Raw genomic sequence first — 23,087 nt, 5'->3', positions numbered from 1 at the left:
GCATTCTTCCCTTTGAATTTTTAACAAATAAGTCATCAGGTTTCTTCTCTTTTGCCTTGACTTCCCCATGTCCTACCAAACCTTATTGGCCCCATGTGGTATTGGTGCTGGCATGTGGAGCCTGACATCGTGCTCAGGGCAGATTTGTCACATCTCTCGTGTTAAACCTGGTTCCTTGTGGGTTTGCAGGTTATGTTTGTTCTCTGATGAAAATTGGTTCACGTGAAGCTTTAACAGGGTCCTGAAGAATGAATTATAGAAATGTAATTATCAGGTGATTTCACTGCTTCCCTTAAATAATTCTCCTGAACAAAGCAGCAATTCACAACAAAAGGCTGCTCAAGTTCATCTATGGTGTGTTTTCATGATTCAGCTTATTTGAACATTCTTGAGCAAAAACTGTGCCATTCCTGCTCTTCCCTGAGGCAGGAAGGTGTTAGTGGGAAGGTGTTAAAGGGCATTTTGGTGAGCTGGGCTGCATGTTTGATTTCTGAAGCAGCATCAGCCTTCCTTTGTGGCTTCCTTCAGGTACCGATCACCAAAACACCGTGAAGCAATTGTTGACTGTCAACAGCAATGTCAGGTGTCAGCTGACGGCTGACATTGATCTAGTGAATTCTTCAGGAAGAATCTAGAAGATTCTAGATCAGGAAGAACTTCTTCATGGAAAGGGTGGTCAGGCATTAGAGGGGGCTGCCCAGGGAGGTTTGGAGTCCTCATCCCTGCAGGTGCCCAGGGAACACCTGGACATGGCACTCAGTGCTCTGGGCTAGTGACGAGGTGGGCATGGGACACAGGTTGGACTCAGTGGGCTGGGAGGGCTTTTCCAACATCAGTAATTTTATGCTTCTAAATATAAGAAGGAAATTTATTCCAGGAGCTGCCCTCCCAATTTTGAGCTGCTGGTAAAGTTTTCTTTGCCTGTGCGGGGGCCCAATTTCAGCAGCTTGAGCTGAATAATGATGGGGGGCTCTGTTTGGAGCAGATTTTACAGAAGGGCTGTGAAGAGGCTTTGAAACCTCACTGGGGGAGGGGAATGGACTGTGTGGTTGATTCCCTGCAGTAGGTACAGGTCATTCCTGCCTATGGAAAAGTTCATCTTTTCTGAGCACTATGGTGCTCTTCACTTTTTCAAAAGAAATTTTCAAGATTTTTGCCTTAGGAGGAACCAAATGCATATTTCATGCAAACCTACAGATTTTGTTGGATCACCTAGGAAACAACTCTCTCTCTTTATTTTCTTTAGAATAAGGCTTTTCTTCCTACTTGTCACTTGTGGCAACAAGCTCCCTTGAGAGGATCATCCCTTCCAAAGGCCCTGCGGTGTCCAAATGCCAGAGACAGAGACCTGAGAAAAGTCTTCCTTGAAGATTTTTCAGCTCTAGGCCAGACCTTCATTTCTCCCACGAGCTTGTCAGGAAGCTAAATTAGGACTGATTCACATTTGGATCAACAAGATATAAATACAGAATGCCCAGAAGGTGCAGAGAAAACAATGCTGGGAAGGGCTGTTCTCCAGGAGGGAATGAGCTGTAGCTGAGAACACAAGGCCTGCCCTTAGTCCTACAAGTCCACTAGTGGTATCTGCACTGGTGTGTGAGTCCCTTCTATGCCTGGTCCCCAGTGGACCAACAGAATGCATTTTTTACATAAATGCACTGTAGGTGCATGAGGCACTGAAGCCTCTTTTGCTTGAAAAGACCTGGAAGGAAATGAGAATTTGCTCCTCAGGTGAGATGAGCTGCTGGGCTTCTCCTTTGGTACATTTCTTTAGCTGAATTTTAATACTAAAACCAGGAGGGAGCCATGAGAAAGAAGTGGAATTTAAAACATGCCTGTAGAACTCCTACAGTATTCCAATGGCTTGGAATACACCTTTGGTGTGCTGCTGAGCAGTGGCTGAAGGCGAGTCCAGGTGTGCCAGAGGCCAGGGACACCTCACTTGGATCAGCAATAGTGTGGCAGCAGGACCAGGGCAGTGACTGTCCCCTGAGGTGGCAATGCTGGGGCACCTCCAGTCCTGGGGTCAGTTCTGGGCACCTCATGAGAAGAAGGACATTGAGGGGCTGGAGCATGCCCAGAGAATGGAATGGAGCAGGGAAGGGGCTGGAGCCCCAGGAGGGGCTGAGCGAGCTGGGAAAGGGGCTCAGCCTGGAGAAAAGGAGGCTCAGGGGGGACCTTGTGGCTCTGCACAACTCCCTGACAGGAGGGGTAGTGAGGGGGGGTCGAGCTCTGCTCCAGGGAACAGGGACAGGAGGAGAGAGAATGGCCTCAGGCTGGGCCGGGAGATGTTTAGATTGGATATTAGGGAAAATTCCTTCACAGAAAGAGTGGTCGGGCATTGGCACAGCTGCTCAGGGCAGTGGTGAAGTCCCCATCCCTGGAGGGGTTTCAAAGCCATGTGGCACTTGGGAACAGGGGTTAGTGGTGGCCTTGACAGTGCTGGAGGAGCAGTTGGACTCAGTGATCTCAGAGGGCTTTTCCAGCCTTTCTGACTCCATGGAAGCTGAGTGTGCTTCCCATCTCTGCATGGACAGCAGCCAGCCAGGGTCATGGCAGTGCACAGGGAGTCTTCACTTCAGACTCTTCAAACAAATCACAATAAATCAATGCCCCCAGCATTGATCTGAGCTCTGAGGGGCAGATCCAGCCCCAGGGACTGGACTTTGGTTCAGCTCCCAGGACCTGGAGCGTGGAGAGCCCAGAGCTTCCCCACGTCCTGGCTGAGGAGCCGGTGCTGCTCCACTCTAGCACCCAACATGTGGCATCAGGCACTCCTAACCTACTTTCTCAGGGCCATTCAGTGTTTTGTAGCCTTTAGGCTTTTTCTCCCATTCATCTGCTTCCTAAAATAATCCTGGTTACTCAGCATCTCTTCCTGTGAGACTTCCCAGGCCCTCAGTCATGTTTGTCACCTTCTCTGAACCACCAGAGTGTCCTACACACTCAGCACCCTGGTCCTTCACAGGCTGTTCCAGGTGAGCCCATGGCTCCCAGGATGTTGTTCCCATGTTATTCCTTGCCTGTGCCAATATTCTGCTTTTTCTGAGCTGCCTCTTGTCTTTGTGCCGAGATCTCTCCAGAGCTGTCTGAAATCATCCTCGGTTGCTTTTTCTGAGTCAGTGCCATTAATGTAAAGCTGTCACAGAGCTCCCCAATTTGCATATTTTGCTTTTATCTGCTCTGAACTTTGTCACTCTACTGCCTCCTGACTGAGGATATTTAAGTTCTCCTGTTGTCTCCTGATTTCACCCTGGAAAATCCTATTTATGTGCATCCTCCTCGTCATGTCTTACCCTTGTCTCCCCTTCTCAGTTGATTAATAAATATCTCACTGGCTGTGAGACATCGATAACTCTGGTTTTGCCTCAGTGAGAAACAATTTATACTTTGTGTCCTACTTTCTTATGCACTTCCAACAAAACTTTGCATCCTGCCTGGTGAGTGTTTAGTGCTGAGTGGCATCAAACAGCCTGGATGAGGTGGAGCTGCTGGAGCTCTCCCAGGCTGAGAGAGCTGGGGGTACTCACCTGGAGAGGAGAAGCTCCAGGGAGAGATCTCAGAGCCCCTTCCAGGGCCTAAAGGGGCTCCAGGAGAGCTGGAGAGGGACTGGGGGCAAGGGATGGAGGATCAGAACCCAGAACAAGGATGGCCCAAAGCCTCAGGTTTGGACTGTGCCAGCCCCTGGTGCAGCCTGGCTCTGCAGGACAGGGATTCTCCATGGGACCAAAGGGTGCCAAAGGATCATGGATGATGTGGGGACAGTAGCCTAGGATTGGGCTCCACTTGGACAGGGCTTGAACGTGGCTGGGGGAAGCATCTGGCCTTGGTTTGAGTGAAACCCTGGAATTTCCCAGGGTGCCACAGCTCTGCTGGAGGACTGGGAATATTGCTCCTCTGTCTCTGTAAAATGGGATTATAGGGACTGTGCTCCCTTTTCACTGGTCCAAGATCCGAGGAGAAAACCTGTTTGGGAGCTATGTTTGGGGGTATGGGTTTGGGGTATTTTTGTGTAAGTTTGGGGTATTTGTTAGTTTAGGGAGTATGTTTTGTAAGTTTGGGGTACTTTCATGTAAGCTTTGGGCATTTTGTGTGTTTAGGGTGTTTGTTGTGTGACTTAGGGTTATTTTTATATGAGTTTGGGGTACTATTGTGTAAACTTGGGGCATTTTTGTGTGAGTTTGGCACTTAGCACTGCAGTTTCTTTTCCTGTGCTCCTGCAGTGGTCGGTGGGACTGACAAGGTGTTTCTCTGTAGGTAAATCGTTTTAACAAGGTGGAGGACAGGGCCATTTTCATCACTGACAGACACCTGTACAAGATGGATCCCATGAAGCAGTACAAAGTGATGAAGACCATCCCCCTCTACAATGTGAGTACAGTGCTGGAGATCCTCATCTGGGGCTCCTTCAGGGCAGTGTCTTTACTCGGTAGCTCCATTTTCATATCCATAAAATGGAAAAGCTCCTTGGGCTGCAGTTTCTAATATATTTAATGTCTTTATAACAGTTATAGTACAGTTATTGCAACCCTAAAAGATCAGGGTGAGAGTGTTGGGGTGTCCTGGGAAGGGCCAGGAGCTGGGCTGGATGATCCTGGGGGGTCCCTTCCAACTCAGGATATTCCATGGTTCTGTAATTCTGTGATCATATTAGCTTTTAATTTTAGTGCATAAAATAAAAGCTAAACCCCAAACTGCCTCTTACACTTCTCTGCTCCCTCCCTGTTTCAGTTTTCTTTGCTGTGTGCAGGATCCTGGCCCTAGAAGGTGCTGGCATTTCACAGCAGCTTATGGCACTATTCCCATGTCTCTGAAGGTTTGTTTGATCCTTCAGGTCGTGCTTGAATTTATTTATTTTATTTTCTTATATTTGTTCATGTTTAATGTCAATCTTACCAAAGCTAAACTCAGAATTACAGTGAGGTCTGGCCTTGGGAGTAGCAGGATGGAGCTGCCAGGCAGTAGATTATCAGGGATGGAAAGGGATGGGCAGCACCTCAGCTTTGCTTCCCAGCATCCTGAAGCAGGGATTCAGCTGCCTGTTCATCTCCCTCAGCCCGAGGTGACAGTGCTCTGGTTATCTCCAACCTCCAGAGCCTGCCTGGCTGCTGGGAAATGCCCTGCACTGATTTATTGGAGTGTTTGCATTTGGAGAAATGACAAACCTGGCATTTCTGTGTTGCTGGGAGGGCAGGGATGGGATTAGGGTGAGGGTGAGAGCTCATCTGCAGATGTGGAGGGGATGATTAGCTCTGGCTGCATCCATAATGTTGGCTTTAGAGGTTTAGTCCTGCCCTCCGTGCTGGGCATCAGCCTCAGCCGGGCAAGCAGCACAACGTATCCGTGGAGTAGCTACTCCCAGTAGGAATCCTGGCTGCAGCAGGCAGTCTCCATGGCAGTGCCTCTTGTTTTGAAAGGAAGCTGCCCAGCAGCTGCAGGAGCTTTTCCTGGCTGCTGTTCTGTCCCAGCACTGGTGTCTCCATGCTCAGAGGAGCTGGCAGCTCATCTTGCTGTGTGCCCAGGGGTTGTGTGCTAATGCAGACTGGGGTGCAAACACACCCAGCCTGTGCAACGCAGGGAGCAAACACCCCCAGCATGGTGAAAACTGAGGTGCAAACACCCCAAGCCTCCCAGCAGAGCTCAGACACCCATACACTCACAGCCTTTAGCAGAGGGGTTTTCCTCACCTGATTTTTCAGGTGTTCCCGGACAAGTGTTTTTTTGGTGACTTGGACAAGGTTGGATTTTGTCCATCAGGATTTCTCACTATTGCTTCCTCCAGCTTTACCTTAACCAGAGTGTCCAGGTCACTGAAATTCACTGACTGCAGGGCTAATGAGAGATAAATCTGTGTTTATCACAGTTTTAGAACAATGTTTTACCTGTGTGCCCAGTGGGTGTAAAGGTGCAGATTGTACATTTACAGCACAAGACCACATCATTTGTTGGTCACCTGAACATTTCCCTCTGAATTCTTTAATGCCTTAAAAATAAGAGGTGAGCAAGTCATGTACAATTTCGCAGTACTCACGGAATATCTCTTACTAAAAAATGTCAGTAATTGTTGCTTTTTCACCAAGAAAAGGTGTGTCTAAAATAGAATATCCATTCCTGCAGGAGCCCTAGAGCAGGCTCTGTGCTGGAGCTGTTTTGGCTTTTTTGGCTATATTTTGGCTCAATGTTGGTTGTATTTTTAGTTCAATGTTTGTTGTATTTTTGGCTCAATATTTGTTATAATTTTGGCTCAATATTTGTTATATTTTTGGCTCAATGTTTGTTGTAATTTTGGCTGTATTTTTGGCTCAGTGTTGGTTGTATTTTTGGCTATATTTTGGCTCAGTGTTGGTTGTATTTTTGGTTCAATATTTGTTGTAATTTTGGCTGTATTTTGGCTCAGTGTTGGTTGTACTTTGGCTCTGTGTTGGCTCTGTGCTGGACGTGTGACTACTTTACAGCTCCTCAGGACAAAAGCAGTTAATGGTCTGTGCAGGTAGGCCTCTTGCTCTGAGAATTCTCACATTTCTGCAGCTATAAATCAGTTTTATTGGTAGATCTGCAGTTATTCCCTTCAGTAACCTACCACAGGGATTCTTGGCCAGACAGTTCCTTTGACCTGAGCAGGAATCCTTGAGATTCCAGGGGTCCTGGACTGCTTCACACAGGAGGGATGGGTCCAGGAAACCCTCTGCTGACCCATAAGGATTGCCAAGGTAACATTCCAGGGTGGAAATTTGATTAAAACAATCTTTGCTGGATTCTGTGGTGTAAAATTCCAGCTCTGTTGGCCACAGCCTGTCCCTATACCTGCTCCTCCTGCCCTGTGTCCTGGGGAAGAGGCCCAGCCCTGCCCACGTCCAGCTGGGCTGCTCCAGGGCTGGGGTGGGCACTGATCCTGCTGATGGATCCAGAGCCCTCTGAGCTGCAGGAAGGGGACAAGAGGACGGTTTGGGGTGTCTTTGATTTATACACAAGACACAAAATATTTCATGGAATAATGGAATTGAATTTGGATTGGAAAGAATCTTAAAGCCCACCCAGTGCCACCCCTGCCATGGGCAGGGACACCTTCCACTGTCCCAGGTTGCTCCAAGTCCTGTCCAGCCTGGCCTGGGACACTTCCAGGGATCCAGGGGCAGCCACTGCTGCTCTGGGCATCCTGTGCCAGGGCTACCCCCACCCTCACAGGGAAGAATTTTTTTCCTAATATCCAATCTAAACCTACTGTCTTCCAGTTTGAAGCCTCTCCATTTGTATTTCTCTTGCCAGGATTTCTCAGATTTAACTCTGGCAAACAGTCAATCCTATGGAGCAGTTGTTTGTTCCTTGTTGTAATTATGTTTTATATTTGCTACCTAATGCTTATATTTGTGTTGTCTTTCCACTCCTGAGCTGCCCTGCACACTCTTCCCATTTTTCTGTGCCTGATCCCACCTTTCATGCAAGTTCTTCCACCATGTGAGGGAGGCAGTGGAAGGAGCTGATCAGTGATACAGAAATTTCTTCTTTTTGGGGAGAAGAGCAAGTGTTTGAAATGCTCTGAAGGGTTTTTTTGAGGGGCAAATGGACAATAATGACACCAGCAGTGATGTGTATCCATGGGGCAGCCCTGTTCTAGTTTTGGATGAGTGTTCTCTGGGAAGAGGGAGTGTCCTTCCCATGCACAGAGGTGAAGCAGGCTGGAATCCTCTGCCTACTCCCTCAGCTGCTCCCTGTCAGCTCTCAGAAGCTCCCTGTCAACACAGCAGCATCCTCAGGGGTGGTGTTTCCATGGAGATCTCACTGGAGACAGTCAGCTGATGGCTGCTACAGACACAAACTTGTTTTCAGCTGAGAAAATCACTCCCCATCTCCCTGAGCCAGGTTTGCCTGGCCTTGGTTGGAGTCCCCCCTGTCCCTGCACAGTGCCAGGCCCTGCACTGGGATGGGGGAAGGGCTGGGAACTAAACCAGGTTTGGTTTGGCTTACATAGAAGGAAGGAAGTTTTACAGTGAGGGTGGGCAGGCCCTGGCACAGGGTGCCCAGAGCAGCAGTGGCTGCCCCTGGATCCCTGGAAGTGTCCAAGGCCAGGCTGGACAGGGCTTGGACCAACCTGGGATGGTGGAAGGTGTCCCTGCCCATGGCAGGGGTGGCACTGGATGGGCTTTAAGGTCCCTTCCACCAAAACCATCCCATGGCTCTGGGTGAGGAATTTGTCATTCTCTACACAACCTGACAGACAACAGCTTCCCTGTCAGCCCTGCTGGTTTCTCCATGTGGAGATGCTGCTTTGGGGGATTCTCTGTGTGGGTTCTTCATCTGCCAGCACTCTGGCATTGCCTCAGAGTACCAATACACAGTGACATTTTTGTTCTTACCTGAATTAAAACCAAACAGGTAATGGCTGAGAGGAATTAAAAGGCACACAAGCAGCAGAAAGGCTCTTGCAGCCATGTCTCCCCTGCAGTGCTGAACATAATAAAGGATGTTCTGCAGAAGCTGAGGATTTTCTCCTGCTCTTCAAGCAGGGCCAATATTAGTGTTGGTAAATACTGAGATAAGCTCCTTCTCTGAAATTATTTCTTTTGTGTTGCATTTATTCACTCACAGAGTCTTGTGGGGAGGGGTGAAATGGGAAGATTTTGAAGGGCTCTTGGCCTCCTAACAGGGTTCTGTTGAATAATTAATGTTTAAATTGCCTTTTCAAATCCAACACTGCGACTTGTTCATCTTTCACACTCGCTGCACATTTAAAACCTTGATGGCAGCAGTCCCTGTGGTGCTATTGTGCTCACAGGAGGGTATTTAAACATGCAAATTAATTTTAAGGGACACTATAAAGCCAGGCAGCTGTTAATGCCTGTGCATGAGGTGGAACTTGTTTGGAAAGTATTTCATAACCCCAAAATAGCCTGAACAGGGAATAAACTCCACCTGTGCTGGTGGAGGTAGCAGGAGGGCCCTGCCTGGGGTTCCAGGGTCAGCAGCTGCTGCCTTTCTGTTCCTGGGGTAACAAACCAACAAAATCCCAGGGCCTGGACCTTGTGTGGAGTCTCATCCCAAAAATAGGGCACAGCCACCCTGCTGTGGGCTGGGCTGGGCTTTTCTGGGATGTGTGAGGCATCCAGAGCTGCTGAACAACTTCCTTGGAAATCACACGTGGTGACTGCTGAGGCAAACCAGGGAGCAGCCTGAGCCCCTGGGATCCATGACAGGAGTCAGGAATCTCCAGCCGGATTCCTGCTCACAGTTTCTGGGGGACACAGGAGCCTTTTCCCTAAACAAGGGGGTGTAATGAGACTTTGTTTTAAAAAAATGGTTTATGGGTGCCTCTCACTTGTAGGGGAATGGGGCTTCCCTCTGCAAATCCCTGGAAGGCTCAAAGGAGCCTTTTAATTTACAGAGCAACTTCTCTGTGTTCTCTCTGTACTCAACCTCCTTTCACTTATTTTATTTTATTTTATTTTATTTTATTTTATTTTATTTTATTCATTATATTTATTTTATTATGTTTATTTGTCACATGTATTATATTCTATGTATTTTATCCCATTTATTATAGTCTATTTATTTTATTCTGTTTTCCTTTCTCCTTTCTCTGCTTTTCTGTACTTGCCTTTTGAGGCTTTTTTTGCCCTCCTTACGCTTTGTTTCCCCAGCAGAGATCCCTTTTTTGCTTTCTCTAATGTTCATCTGAGCAACCTGTGCTCCCAGATTGCCCCTCGTAAAAATACTGTTTTTCCTTTGTGAGATGATGACAAAGCTTTTGATGAGCCAAGTGCAGTTACTTAGCAGACAAAAAGGAAGTGCCAGAAAATAAAAAACCCAAACCCTTGCACCTTTTTATTTTGTCAGAACAGCCAGAGTTTAATCCATGCCTAAACAGGGGAAACACTGAGGCTTTGCAGGGTTTGCAACTCGTATTCTTCCTAAATTCTTGTGTTACCTGCAAATCACAGGGGTACAAAGTTGTTCAGATTGAAAAAGACCTTTAGAAGCATCAAGTCTAACAGCAGCACCACCAAACCACATCCTCCAGTGCTACATCCACACATTTTTTGAACACTTCTAGGGATGGAAGCTCCACCCCTGCCCTGGGCAGCTGTGCCAGGACTGGACAACCCTTCCAGTGAAAAAATTCTCCCAATGTCCCTCCCCTGGCACAACCTGAGGCCATCAGATACCTTTGGTTTCCCAGTGTGTGTGGGTTTGAAGATGCTGTTGGGCAGACTCCTGATGAATGTGGGATTCAGTGGTGGCATCCAGGGAAGGTTTTGGGGAGAGCTTTTACCTGTTGGGAGAGCAGCTGGTGCCATCCTTGGCCGGTACCCCATGGCCCTGGGGAGGGAGAGGGGCACAGCAGGGACACAGGAGCTGCTGGGAGCCATCCCAGGCTAGGGGGTGACACTCCCAGGCTGGGTGGAGGACACTCCCTCACACCTCCCAGGCTGATGAATTCCACACAGCCACTGTTGTTTCACCTTGCTCATCTGCAGGAGGAGCACCCAGCCACTGCCACCCCTCAGCTCCAAGGTTGGGAGTGTCCTGGAGAGGAGAGAACCAGCCTAGCAGTGGCAAAGGGACAGGGAATCATGGAATCATGGAATGGCTTGGGGTGGAAGCACCTTAAAGCCCATCCAGTACCACCTCTGCCGTGGCAGGGACACCTTCCGCTGTCCCAGGGTGCTCCAAGCCCTGTTCCAGCCTGGTTGGGATGCTTACAGGGGTGGGGCATCAACATTTTTATATCAGCACACCCAATGTTGTTTTCCCTTTCTCTCCACAGCTGGTGGGGCTGAGTGTCTCCAATGGGAAGGACCAGCTCGTGGTGTTTCACACCAAAGACAACAAGGATCTCATCGTTTGTCTGTTCAGTAACGACCCCTCCAATGACAGCAGGATCGGGGAACTCGTGGGAGTCCTGGCCAGTCACTTCAAGAGGTCAGTGCATGAGCTGGGGCTGCTGGACACCCATTTCAAAGTGCCAGACCATTCCTGGAGTCACTGTGGTGCTGGGCTCCAGCTGGAGCTGTGGTAGTTCACTGCAATCCTGGGATACCAGAGTGACCTTTCTTCCTGGCATTCTTGGGACACATTTTTACCTACAACACTGTATTGCCTCTTCTGCCTTCTCTGTATGTGTGTGACAGCCACAGGTGTGGGGGGGACAAATATCACTGAAGGTGCACTCAGAATGTGTCACAATGGCTCCTGAGGTCTGCCTACACCCAAACTCTTCATATTTAAAATTAAGATGGAGCTTCTATTTGCTCAGATTGTCCCCCTGCCCCAGCACCAGCAGGTGATTTATTGCTGTGCAATGTAATCTCTGCTCCCTGAAGTCTGTCTTGTAAATCCCTGAGCTGAAGCTGGTGATGGGGTGCGGCAATATCTGGGATTGAGCTCCTGGAGCAGCAAGAGTCACCTGGATCCCAGAAGAGAATTCCAGCACCAGGCAGTGGCTGCACTGCAACCACAGAAAGGAACTCCAGGGAGAAACAGGGTGTGGAGTGAGCAGAACTTTTGGGTTATTCCCTGGTTTCTCCAGAGTTCCTGGCTTCTCTTCTGGCTCCTCCAGAGGAGATTCCCAAGAGCAGTGATGCTGCTCAGCATCTGCAACCTTGGCTTTGCTGTTCACAAGCTCCACAGGACTGATAAAGAGGAGTCTTTATAGGTAAATCTTCACATAGAGCTGTGAGTGGCAGGAAAATGACAGAGAATTTTGGCCACTTTAGGTCCCTGGGTATTTTTCCATGAATTCAAGACTGTGCTGGTCAGCCCCCTCTCACCACCACGGTGTGAAGTTCAGGACTGGCCGTGCTTCTGGAGGCAGGGGCCGAGTCCATTGGAAATGAATTCTCAGCATTGCAATAACTTGCTTGGGAAAATTCAGTGCTGCAAAGCAACAGAAAATATTCTCTGGTTTTGCTTTTACTGAAATGGAATGCAATGTCAAAGGCAGTTGCTCTTGCAGGCTCAGGAGATTCTATAAAGCAATGCACTTTATTTGGGAATCCTGGAAGTCCCTGGAGTTCTTCCATCCAGCATCACCTTCAGGTGGCTGATGCTCCTCAGGGCTTTGCCAGGTCTCTGATGTGGGGACAGGCTGTGACACTGTTGGTGACACTCCAGCTCCCAGATTCAGTGTCCAATTACCCAAAATTGCTTTTCCTTTTGCTCAGGTGGGTCCTGCAAGCACCAGCCCTTGTGTTACCTGTCCCCCACTCAGCCCCAGGCAGAGGTGTTTCATTTTAACAAAGGATGTTGTGACCATCAGCCTGAAACATTGCACCATTCTCCTGAAGGTGGAAACTGCTGATTTTCAGTATCTTACACCAATTTTAACAATGACATTTCTATCTTTAAAAATGATTAGGTTTAATCTAATCACTGTCTGTAGGAGAATGGCAGTTAAATACATTTATGTGCTGATCAGCTCGACTTAACACAATATTAGCATTATTTTAGTGCTTTAAATGACAAATCTCAGCTGGGTAAATAGGAGAGCTGGTGTAGAAGCCCATTTTTCTCCAACATCCAATACAAGTTCCTGGAGGAAGGGCAATGCACAGGACAGCCTGCATTTAGTTTCCTGAATGTATAAATGTCATGCTTTCCCTCTTCAAATACCTCTAAATCAAAACATTCAGGAAAATATTCATGTTTTCCATCACTTTCCATTTTCCTAGAGTCAAAAAACTCCTGTCAGTGAATGGGATTAGCTGACCCTTGCTGGAGAGGCCTGGGGGAACTGCTCATTAGCCAGGATTAGCTGCGGGTCGTGTACCTCTGCCAGGGGTGGTGTTTCTCTGTCCTGCCTGAGGAGGTGCTCGCTGGGAGCTAAGACTGGAGCCAGGAGGAAAAACTCAAGCCTAAAAGTTCAGGTGCTTAGAAGATCCCACCCATGGTGGGGTTTAAGAGCTCTGCTGCACCCAAATTGTGGGAGCAGCTCCCGTGGGCTCTGGGGCTCTCTCTGAACATTAAAGACAACTTCCAGCCATCTCAGCACCCATCCTGAATCCCTGCTGGGAGGTTTTAGCAGGGCTGAGGTGTCACAGGCACCTGTGTTTGTGTGGGGGGTGGTAGATGATGATCCTTTAACTGTTTGGGTAATAAAACCATGTGAGTTCAGTGCCATGCTGTGTGGTAGGAAAGGGGAGGAGGAGGCTGCTGGTGTCACCTGAGCTGAGGACACCCAAATCTTCTCACTCTTAGATGCTTTCCATTAGGTTTTATTTTTTATTCCAAGCTCTTTGAACTGGAAACTTCAATGCTGACACGTCTATTTGGGAAATTTGGACATTTTCAGCAAGAAATAGCTTGGACATTTTAGAGGTGACATCTCTTGATGCTGCATTTTGCAGCTGCTTTTGGACATAAAGGCTTCACATTTGGGGATGTTTTGCCTGAATTCACATTTCTTTGCATCACTCATGAAAGCTTCATGAAGCTGTGTCTTTTGAAAGTTATTCCTGGTAGGAATTGTCTTACATTGAAATTGTGGTTCACAAATAAGTGTTTATACAGGGAGAAACTAACACGAGGCCTCTGTGAGCTGTAACATTTTTAATGGAGTTAACAGGAGTTCAAGTCACACTTCCACTGAGTCAGCTGGATTTGGGGGTTTTTTACAAAGCAGCTGAATTTCCAGTAGAAATGATGGGAAGCTGCATGAGGTGTTGATGTAGTGGCTGCAATAAGTTCATGTCTGACTGCAAAGCAGTGTGTACTGTCCTTGAGCCTGAGCTGCCCTGGGAGTTTTCTGGCTGTCTCCACCTCAGGGATGGGCATCTCCTACCAGAACCCAGGAGAGCTGAGATCCAGTGAGTGCCTGGAAGAGCTGGGAAGATCCAGTGGTCCCTTGCAGGAGCAGGTGTGTGAAATCTGGATTGTGTTTCTGCCCTTGGTGCCCAGCAGGAAGCAAAGGTGCTGAGCAGTAACTCAGAGCTCAATGTCCTCATCCTTGTTTTGCCAAGGCAGGGAGCAGCTCTGGGGGTGGCCACAGCCTCCCTGCCAGTGCTGGGGCTCAGAAGGAAGGGACCTGGGGAGCTCTTGGAGGAGAGGAGGTGGGTGTAGAAGGGAAAGATTATATTTGCCTTTTCCATTTTACATCCTAACAGCCCCTCGGGCTCTATAAGATCTCTGGAGTAATCATGCAGGGCACAGAGGACTTTTTGGGTGCCCTTCGCCTGAGATGACCCAGCCGTGGTCGCCTCCTGTGCTCTCACCATGCTGTGGCTCCCACCTGTGTTGGGTGATCTGAGCCCTGGGGGTACTCAGGCTGCTCGGGTGTCCCCAGGGAAGGTACCCAAGGCCCATCCTGTTCCCAGGGGTCATTCCCTGCCCTGTGGGAGCAGGCAGAGTTTGTTCTGTCTGGCTGCCCACGTGTTTGGATCAGGGAGTTGCTGCCCTGCTCTCCAGTGCTTTCTGTTCCCTGATCCCCACATTGTCTGCAGCCCTTGGGTTCCTCCCAGGGTTTCTGGAGGGAAGGGGGAGTTAAAAGAGCAGTCAAAAGCAATCTCTGCAGAACTCTAGCGGAAAATCACTTGCCTGAGGATAATCTTGTATTTTCCATTGTGCTTTGGGAACTGAGAACCAATTTTAATAATTTGTGTGGCCTGGATTAATCTTCCTTAGTTCTGGGGCCTTACCCTGGAGCATTGGCTCTGGTACTTATGGAGCAGGAATTCACACAGAGGGATCTGAAACTGCCCCAGGGGCTGTGGCTTGAGGTCCTGCTCCACACAGGGCTCCTGGTGATCCTCAGGAAGATCCCATTCCCCTTCCTCCTGCCCTAAGTACTGTCCTTGTGCTCCATCCCTGTATTTCATTGCATGAGTGAGGTGGCAGCAATTTCTTTGATTGGGGAAGTAGAGATGTTTGGGTGTTGGATTTAGTGTCAATATAACACAGGAATGTGGCTGTGCAGGTGGAATTGATACATAAATTACATATGTAAATTGATGGAAAGCCATGTATATGCATAGATAGGCACATATCCCAGAATCCTGGGGTAGTTTGGGTGGAAGGGACCTCAAAGCCCACCCAGTGCCAGCCCTGCCATGGACAGGGACACCTTCCACTGTCCCAGGTTGCTCCAGCCTCGCCTGGGACACTTCCAGGGATCCAGTGGCAGCCACAGCTTCTCTGGGCACCCTGTGCCAGTGCCCAGAATATCTGCAAGAATTGTGGAAAAATTTCTTTATGCAAAATGTAGGAAGTTCTATGTATGTACATCTAAGTACAGAAGTGTAAAAAAGCCTGGGGGAAATCTGTGTCCTCAGCCTTTCCAAACCAGGTGAACCAGGCGCAGATTTGCTGGAAGGTGCCCAGGTTTCCCAGGCTTCCATTTCAAGCCAGACTTGTCTGGGGAAGCACGTCCCAAAACTCCTCTGTGCCTCCCTCAGCACACGGGATACAAGTGGGATTAAAGCTTTTTCTGCTGAATTCTGAGCAGAGCAGGAGCCTGGGAGGGGAGAAGTAAGGTCACACCTCGGTGGGGTCACACCTCAGTGGGGTCACCAGAGGCTGCTCATCCCTTGGGGTGGGTGTAGGGAAACCCAAAACTGAGCTGGGGCTGGAGGAGACACCTCAGGGCATTCAGGAAAGCCTTTTCTAGGGAAAAAAAAAAAAGAGCACTTTGCTTCCCTGGCGTTCAAAGGTTCAGCCATAGAACTGGAACTGCTCCAAACTGGGGATGAAGCATTATTCCCCTCATGCCTTGCACTGCAGAAGTTACTGTCAGGTAAGTCCTCCCCAGAGCTGCAGTGATTTGGGGAGCTTGGATCTGTTTGGTACAAGGAGAAGAACTCACAGGTGTTTTTTTCTGATGTTTTGCTCTCTGCACCTGTGGTGGCAAACAAAGCTTCTGCAAACACAGTGAAGTGTGAGGGTTTAAATGTTGCCATTATCTCAGAGGTGGTGTTTGAGGTGATGCTTCCAGAGCTGAGTGTGATTTTGTTATTTAGTCTGAATGTGGAGGAGTTTGTCACAGAGATGGAGACAAACACCGAATAAATACCCATTTCAGGGCTTTGTCATGGAGGTGGAGACAAGCACCCCATAAACACCCCATTTTCAGCCCACTGTTCTAGGGAAGGAGCATTTGGCACATTTTTGGTGCTGTCTGTAGACAAAGCCAGAGGTGATTCAACTTGGGGTGATTTTGATTGTTTAGGAAAATGTTCTCAGCTCAATGATGAGCCTGGTCTGGAATATAAATCATTTGATTAAAATAGATTCAAGATTTTTTATTTGATTTTTTTTTCCACTGATGTGGAGGGACAGACCTTTGGCTCAGGCCCATGAATCAAGTGATCAGGTGATCAAACCTTCAATTTGTTATATAAAAATGCTTTTTGCTATCAAAACTGGGCTAATTTTAATCAGTTTAAGATGGTTCCTTTCTTTTAAAGGTGTGTATGTTTCTCTGGTAGAAACCTTGATTAACTTCTGAGATTCAGGGAGCTAAGCCAGGAGCATCTTCTGTGTTGACAGGGACAGTCAGGAGGGACCATGGTGATATTAATGATGGATTTCTGGGACAAAGGAAGGAAGAGGAGCCCAAACTGGTTCGGGAGAGCAGGAGCACAGCTCCCAAAGCCTCTTCCAAGGAAATAACCGTGTCCTGGGGCAGAGCCTGCCCTCAGAGGAGGGGTGGTATCCCTGGCATCAAATGAATCTGTCACTTAAGCTTTGAGGAGATCTCTGAGCTGATGGGGTCACAGCCAGGGCTGAGGGGGCTTTGTCATTTTTAATCATAATCCAATTTTGGGCAAGTTCTACTGGATTTTGGGGGGAGCTTGAACTCCCAGGAAGCAGCTTTTAAGCACTTGACCCTGCAGAAGGGCAGTGGCAAAGGGAAAACAGTTTCCTATACAAAATAAATGGAGAAATAAACAAACTGGAAACATTTGCCTAATTCTCTTGGCTTGTCTTTATGACTTCAAAAAATTTTCTAGGCTTTAGCTAAGATTTCCTGTTGATTTATGGTATTTATAAAGTTGGAGCAGTCTGGGATAGTGGAAGGTGTCCCTTCCCGTGGCAGGGAGTGGCACTGTGGGATCTTTAAGGTCCCTTCCAACCCAAGCCATGATTCCCCAGTAATCATCTCTGGTAATTCCTCTGTAACTGGGGTTGAGAAATGAGTTTTCCTTTGGAAAACAAATGCAAGATTTGTTGTTTTGAGTGACTCCAGGGCATGGAGAGGTGGGATTGCAGCACCCTGATGAGACTGTCTCTGGTTTAATTCTTTTACATCCTGGAAAACTCTTGTTGCAACTGAGATTTTCAAAACACTTGTCCTGTGGGAAGGCAACTCATTAAGGAACTTGGAAGAGGATCATTCCCTTCCTTAAAACTCATCTTCCCACTGCTGCTACTGCTCATCCTCCATCTCTTGAGTGTCCCTGGCCAGGAAAGGCCTCCCCAGGTCACATTCCTGTGGAAAAGTATTTTTTTGTTACACTTCTCAATGTGCTCCTGACATGGGAAAAAATATTTGTCTCCCTCAGTCCGGGATTTGTGATATTGAGAACACGATGAGCTCAAGGGAGGGGTTTGGGCTCTCAGCAGGCCAATTAGTTTGTGTGAATCCTTTATTTGAGTCCTGGCCTCTGCATCTAAAAGTCAATTCTTGTGTCTGATAATATAAATAGTAACAATAAATTGTATTTCATGGCCTTCCTTTGAGTCCAGAGAGGTTTATTGGTTGGTTTTCCTTCCCTAATCTGCCTGTGCCCTGCTACCAATTTTGTCCAAAACCCTCTGGAGAGAAGATTCTGTTTTGTTCCTTTTTATTTTTTATTCCATTGTCCCTGTGTAACTTTGGTGCTTTCCCTTCTCTAAGCAGCTCCTGGATACTAAAGCTCCATGTCCAGGCTTCTCCTGGGAGGTAGGAGGTAGCTCTTGGTAAAAATGAAGTTATACTGGGGCTTGAGGTGCTGCAGGAGATTGATATTCCCATGGTGTCGCTTGGGGTTTCCTGGAATTGTTTGTGTTCAGAAAGTCTTCCCCAGGGCACTTAAAAATCGTGGATTACTTTGGTAATTTGGACCCATCTTTCCTCAGTAACTGTAATTCCTGAGAAACAGATCTCCAGTGACCCAAAAATCCTCTTCAGTGACCAGAGGTGCTCTCCAGTGGTCACAGGTGCTCTCCAGCCCACCACCCCAGTGGATATTATACAAGAGGTGTTGGTTCTCACTGACATTTGCAGACTTCTTTGAGTTTCCCAGTTCATTCCCTGTTACCATCTAAAGGATCTGCTGGGTTAAACAGGTGAATCCTTTCCATCCTTGGACAAGCTAAAGCACAAAGGTGAAACTGGATTTTTTTGTGGTCTGGGGGAAAAAAACAGCACTGAGACTGTCAGAAGAGGTGAGACAGTCCCAGAGTAGAAAATTCAAAGCCATCCTCCTCCTTCTCCTCCCCTCCTCCTCCTCCTCCCTCAGGGTTTCAGAAGCCTCAGACCCCTAAATATGAACATTTTCTTTTTAGAGCCCTCAACATTTTCTGTGTCATTTTATGAGGCTCTCCTTGAGACATTTATGATTAGAAATGAAAGCAATTAAGGTAATCACCCCCGAGGATCTGGAATTTCTACATCCTATGTCCCACTGCCACCTTTCCCAGTCCAGCTTCCCTTTTGGTGCTGGGAAATGGGGATTTCCTCCAGCACAGGCAGTGATGTGGGAACAGGAAAATGGAAGTTTCTCATATTACAAACCTCTTCCTTATCTGGCCCTGGGCTCTGTTCAGTGTGTTCATTATCACAAATTACTATTTTCAGTCTTGAGCCACAGCTCTCGGTGCTCATTCAACACTTGGAAAGTTTTACACAAATCTACACTTTTTCTTTTCCTGGAAGTATTCAAAAACCACGTGGATGTGGTACTTGAGTGATGAACAGGGTCGTGGTGCTGGATTGACAGTTGGACCTCATGATCTTAAAGGTCTTTTCCAGCTTTAATGATTCCATGATTCCATGAACCATCATCCTGCCCCCATTAACAACCTGACAGAGGCAGGAAGTGTCTCCTAAAAGGTGTTGGATGGTACAAACATAGGCCCAAATCCTCTGCTGCATCCCAAAATCACAGAATCCCAGACTGGTTTGGGTTGGAAAGACCTCAAAGCCCATCCAGTGCCACCCTACCGTGGGCAGGGACACCTTCCACTTTCCCAGGCTGCTCCAAACTCTGTCCAGCCTGGCCTGGGACACTTCCAGGGATCCAGGGGCAGCCACAGCTGCTCTGGGCATCCTGTGCCAGGGCCTGCCCACCCTCCCAGGGAACAATTCTTTCCCAATATCCCATCTAACCCTGCCCTCTGGCAGTTTGAAGCCATTCCCTGTGTCATGGCACTCTTGTAGTCTCTCTCCATGTTTCCTGCAGCTCCCTCAGGCCCTGGATAGCCACAGTGAGGTCACCTCGGGACTCTATTCCAGGCTAAGCAACCCCATCTCTGCCAGCCTTTCCTCCTAGCAGAGCTGTCCCATCCCTGGGATCATCCTGGAGCCTCCTCTGGGCTCTCCAGCAGCTCCAGGTCCCTCCTGTTCTGGGCCCCAGGGCTTGGGCAGATTTGCAGGTGGGGTCTCATCTGAGCAGGGCAGAAGGGACAGTCCCTGTCCCCCAGTGCCCACGCTGTGGGGTCAGCCCAGGACAGGGTTTTTGGGCAGGGCCATGTCCATCTGTGCCTGAGCAGCCCCTGGGGCAGGTTCTGATTGTGGCTGCAGGAGTGAGGGGTGTCCATGGTGCTGATCTTGCCTCGGTTCATTCTCCCCTGCCCAGCTCCGGAGCCTCTCCCTCCCTGAGCAGATGGCCCTGCCTTGGCTGCCCTGCCTGGGATCTGGTTCCAGCCTTGCCAGGCTGGCACAGCCTGGCTGCCTGGCAGCTGCCCTGGCAGCAGCACGGGCTGGGCACTGGGAACAGCCCAAAGCTCAGCCACAGCAAACTTGGACATTCTGGATTGGTGTGGCAGGGGGCTGAGATTCCTGCCATGTGAGTGCTGAACCATGAGGAGTGTTGAGCTGGGAAGCAGCTCCTGGAGAGGGATAATCCCCTCTGGCTGCAGTCTGGCTGTGCAGCCCTGGGCTGCTGCTGCCATCAGCCAGGTTTGGACCCAAAACACACACAGATGGATTTTGGTGTCCACACAAAACTCCCAACTTGTTCAGCTTCTGCTGTGTTCAGTGCTCAGCACCTGCACTCCCACTGCTGTGGCAACCAGCTCTGTCCTGTTCCTGTGTCCTCCCTGGGGTGTGGGAAGGGGCTGGGCTGGGCTGGCAGCCCCAGGAGCTGCTCACAAAGCTTCTGGTACAAAAAATGGCTCTTGGGTGATGCTAAAATATTATCAGGAGTTGTGCAGCTCCTTTGTTCCCATTGAGATGCTCCAGACTGAGTTTCCCACCTTGGTTTCCCACCTTGACTCTCATTATTCCCAGTAAAGGTCTTGGTGAGCTCCATGGATCAGAGCCTGAGCCAAGCTTAGGAAAAGCATTTGCCTTTAAGTGCACTCCTTCAGTTTGGAGAGAGCTCTCAGTATCAGTCCCAAAGAGGTTGCTGTAAAATGGAGGACAGCAATGCTTTTCAAGGCCTTCGTACTTTAGGGGCATGGAAATTTAATAAAATTAAGAAGATCAGTTAGTTGGTCATGTTTGAAACAATAAGGAAAATATGCATTTTTTTCTTTAATATTCAAGTGAATATTAAATATTAATATTGATTAATGTATTGAATATTTGATCCAGCCACTTTTTACATTCTTACGTAAAAGGAAGTATCATGAAAATACACATTAACAAAGCTTTCCTGCTCTTCTGCTCTGTGGCATCTTCAGCAGAGCCCAAACTGCTCTTTTCAGCTTTCTTCCCTCCAGTTCTCCTCTGGCCCAACTCATTGCATCTGCTCAACTCAGATTTGAGCTGTTCTCCCTAAGGCATTAGTGTTTCAGTGATTGCTCTGTCAGAAGTCATTGGGATCCCAGAAAATTATTCTATTTAATGACTTCAGTTTATTTAGTGATTCTAATTAGTGATTTTTCACATAATTCAAATGTTAGGCTTAGAGGGAAGGTTTGAGTTTGGGTTTTTTTTCTGGATGGGTATGGAGGATACCACTGATAAAATCTGAACGTGCTGAAGATCCCAAGCTTAGGGCTTGGCATTTTTGGAAATGTCTGAGGACCTTTTTAATCAGATACTAAATATTTGCCAAAAAATATTGGTTCCAAATTCTTCCTAAAGCTGAGGACAAATAAATTAGAATTTAAACATGGCTGTATTGGAAAAACAAGGCAAAACTGTTCATTGCTAGACAGATTTTAGAGCTTTTATTTTGTTTTTTGCAACAGATACAGAACTGAGTCTGAGCTAAAGATTTAAGGCTCGTGCTGTAAAGCAGGCTGGAAAAAATTATGTTCCTGGTGTAAAACTGAAGTAGATCAACTTAATCTACTGAGCCTGGAGTGTTGCTCTCTGTACAAATCCTCCTACACCAGGTTGTCATTTCTTACCCAAATTTCTGAGTGTGTTTGGTCCACAGCTCTCCTCTTCCCCTTTGCTCTGCCAAATTCCTAAATTAAGCTGTGTTGAGGTTTTGATGTAATATAAGAAAGATTTGCATAAGTGCAGTTATGTTAATTTTGTGGTGAGTTTTAATGTGTTGGCTTCATTTCAGCCCTTCAGATCCTTAAATCACTTTTGATTTGTTGTTGCTTAAACACTGTTTCCCCCCCCCCCCCTTTTGAAAATAGATGCACTGAGGATGAGCCAAGGCAAATTTCTTGTAAATCTGCTTTGTTCCTGGAGTCCAGCTGAGAGCCTTTGCTCCTGCCCAGAGCTGGGGAGCTGGCTGTAATAATTTATTATTCAAATAGGAACTTTTAGTGCTGAATTAAGTGAGAGGAAAGAAAACAGAGGGGAGTGCTGGTGTGGAAATCCCAATTTTTTTCCTCAATTTCCACCCCAGATACAGAAGCTTTATACAGTGAGGGTGAGGAGGCCCAGGATGCCCAGAACAGCTGTGGCTGCCCCTGGATCCCTGGAAGTGTCCCCGGCCGGGCTGGACAGGGCTTGGAGCAGCCTGGGACAGTGGAAGGTGTCCCTGCCCACGGCAGGGGTGGCACTGGGTGGGCTTTGAGGTCCCTTCCCATCCTGGGATTCTGGTATAAATCCCACTCAGAGAAGCCATCTGGAGTTTGGGCTCCTCTCCCCCCATGATGTGGTGGCAGGATCTTGATGGTGCTGTTGTCTGTTCCACTCCCAGGAAAGTCCTGGTAACTCTGTTATTCCCAGTTTCTGAGCTGTGGAATCCTTTTGAGGTGCTTTAAAAAAATAAAATAATTCCATGGTGGAAAATGTCACCTTAAAGTGGTGCTGGCACCTGGAAAATGTCACCTGGAAAAGTGCTGCTGGCAGCAGTCGGAGGGACAGGGCAGGGCTGGGAGTGATCCAAGTGCTGCCTGCACTGTCTGAGCACCCAGGGCTTTGAGGGTGCGGGGATGTGTAGGGGACAACTCAGCATAGCAAAACAGGCTCAGACCTGAGCTGCTGCCAAGAGGTGCCACATCTACATCCTGGTGTTTGGTGTGCCAGGCAGTGCCTGCAGCACTCATCTCCTCACTCAGCCCCAACCCCTGCAGCATCTCCTGTTTTGGGACAGCTCCATGGTGTCCTCTGAGCACACAGGCCCAACCTGCCTTTTCCTGGGAGTCCCTGTGGGGTTCCTGCCTTTTTCTGGGGGTCTGTGTAGAATTCCTGCCTTTTTCTGGGGGTCCCTGTGGGGTATCTGCCTTTTCCTGGGGGTCTGTATAGAATTCTCCTGGGGATCCCCATGGGATTCCTGCTTTTTTCTGAGAGTCCCTGCAGGATTCTTGCCTTTTCCTCCTTTTCCTGGGGGTCCCTGTGGGGTTCCTGCCTTTTCCTGGGGGTCCCCATGGAATTTCTGCCTTCTCATGGGTGTCCATGTAGGGTTCCTGCCTTTTCCTGGGGGTCCATTTTGGGTTCCTGGCTTTTCCTGGGGATCCATGTGGGGTTCCTGCAATCAGAGGTGCTTCCAGCATCTCCAGGGTGCTCAGCCCTCAGCTCCACTTCAGGAAAGAGCAATGAGCCA

General features: G+C 48.3%; 1 protein-coding gene across 1 annotated transcript in view; it reads left to right on the top strand.

Annotated features, from left to right (window-relative positions):
* Window positions 1–23,087, top strand: part of MYO1D (myosin ID) — a 149,800-nt gene that overhangs the window by 85,094 nt on the left and 41,619 nt on the right. Inside the window, exons 20-21 of the mRNA XM_062507902.1 lie at window positions 4,258–4,371; window positions 10,763–10,917. Of these exons, the coding sequence (XP_062363886.1) occupies window positions 4,258–4,371; window positions 10,763–10,917 (269 nt within the window). The remainder of the gene's footprint in view (window positions 1–4,257; window positions 4,372–10,762; window positions 10,918–23,087) is intronic.

The sequence above is a fragment of the Cinclus cinclus genome, chromosome 24 (assembly GCF_963662255.1).
Source record: "Cinclus cinclus chromosome 24, bCinCin1.1, whole genome shotgun sequence".
In the NCBI taxonomy this organism is placed as follows: Eukaryota; Metazoa; Chordata; class Aves; order Passeriformes; family Cinclidae; genus Cinclus; species Cinclus cinclus.
This window is presented reverse-complemented; position numbering and strand designations above follow the sequence as displayed.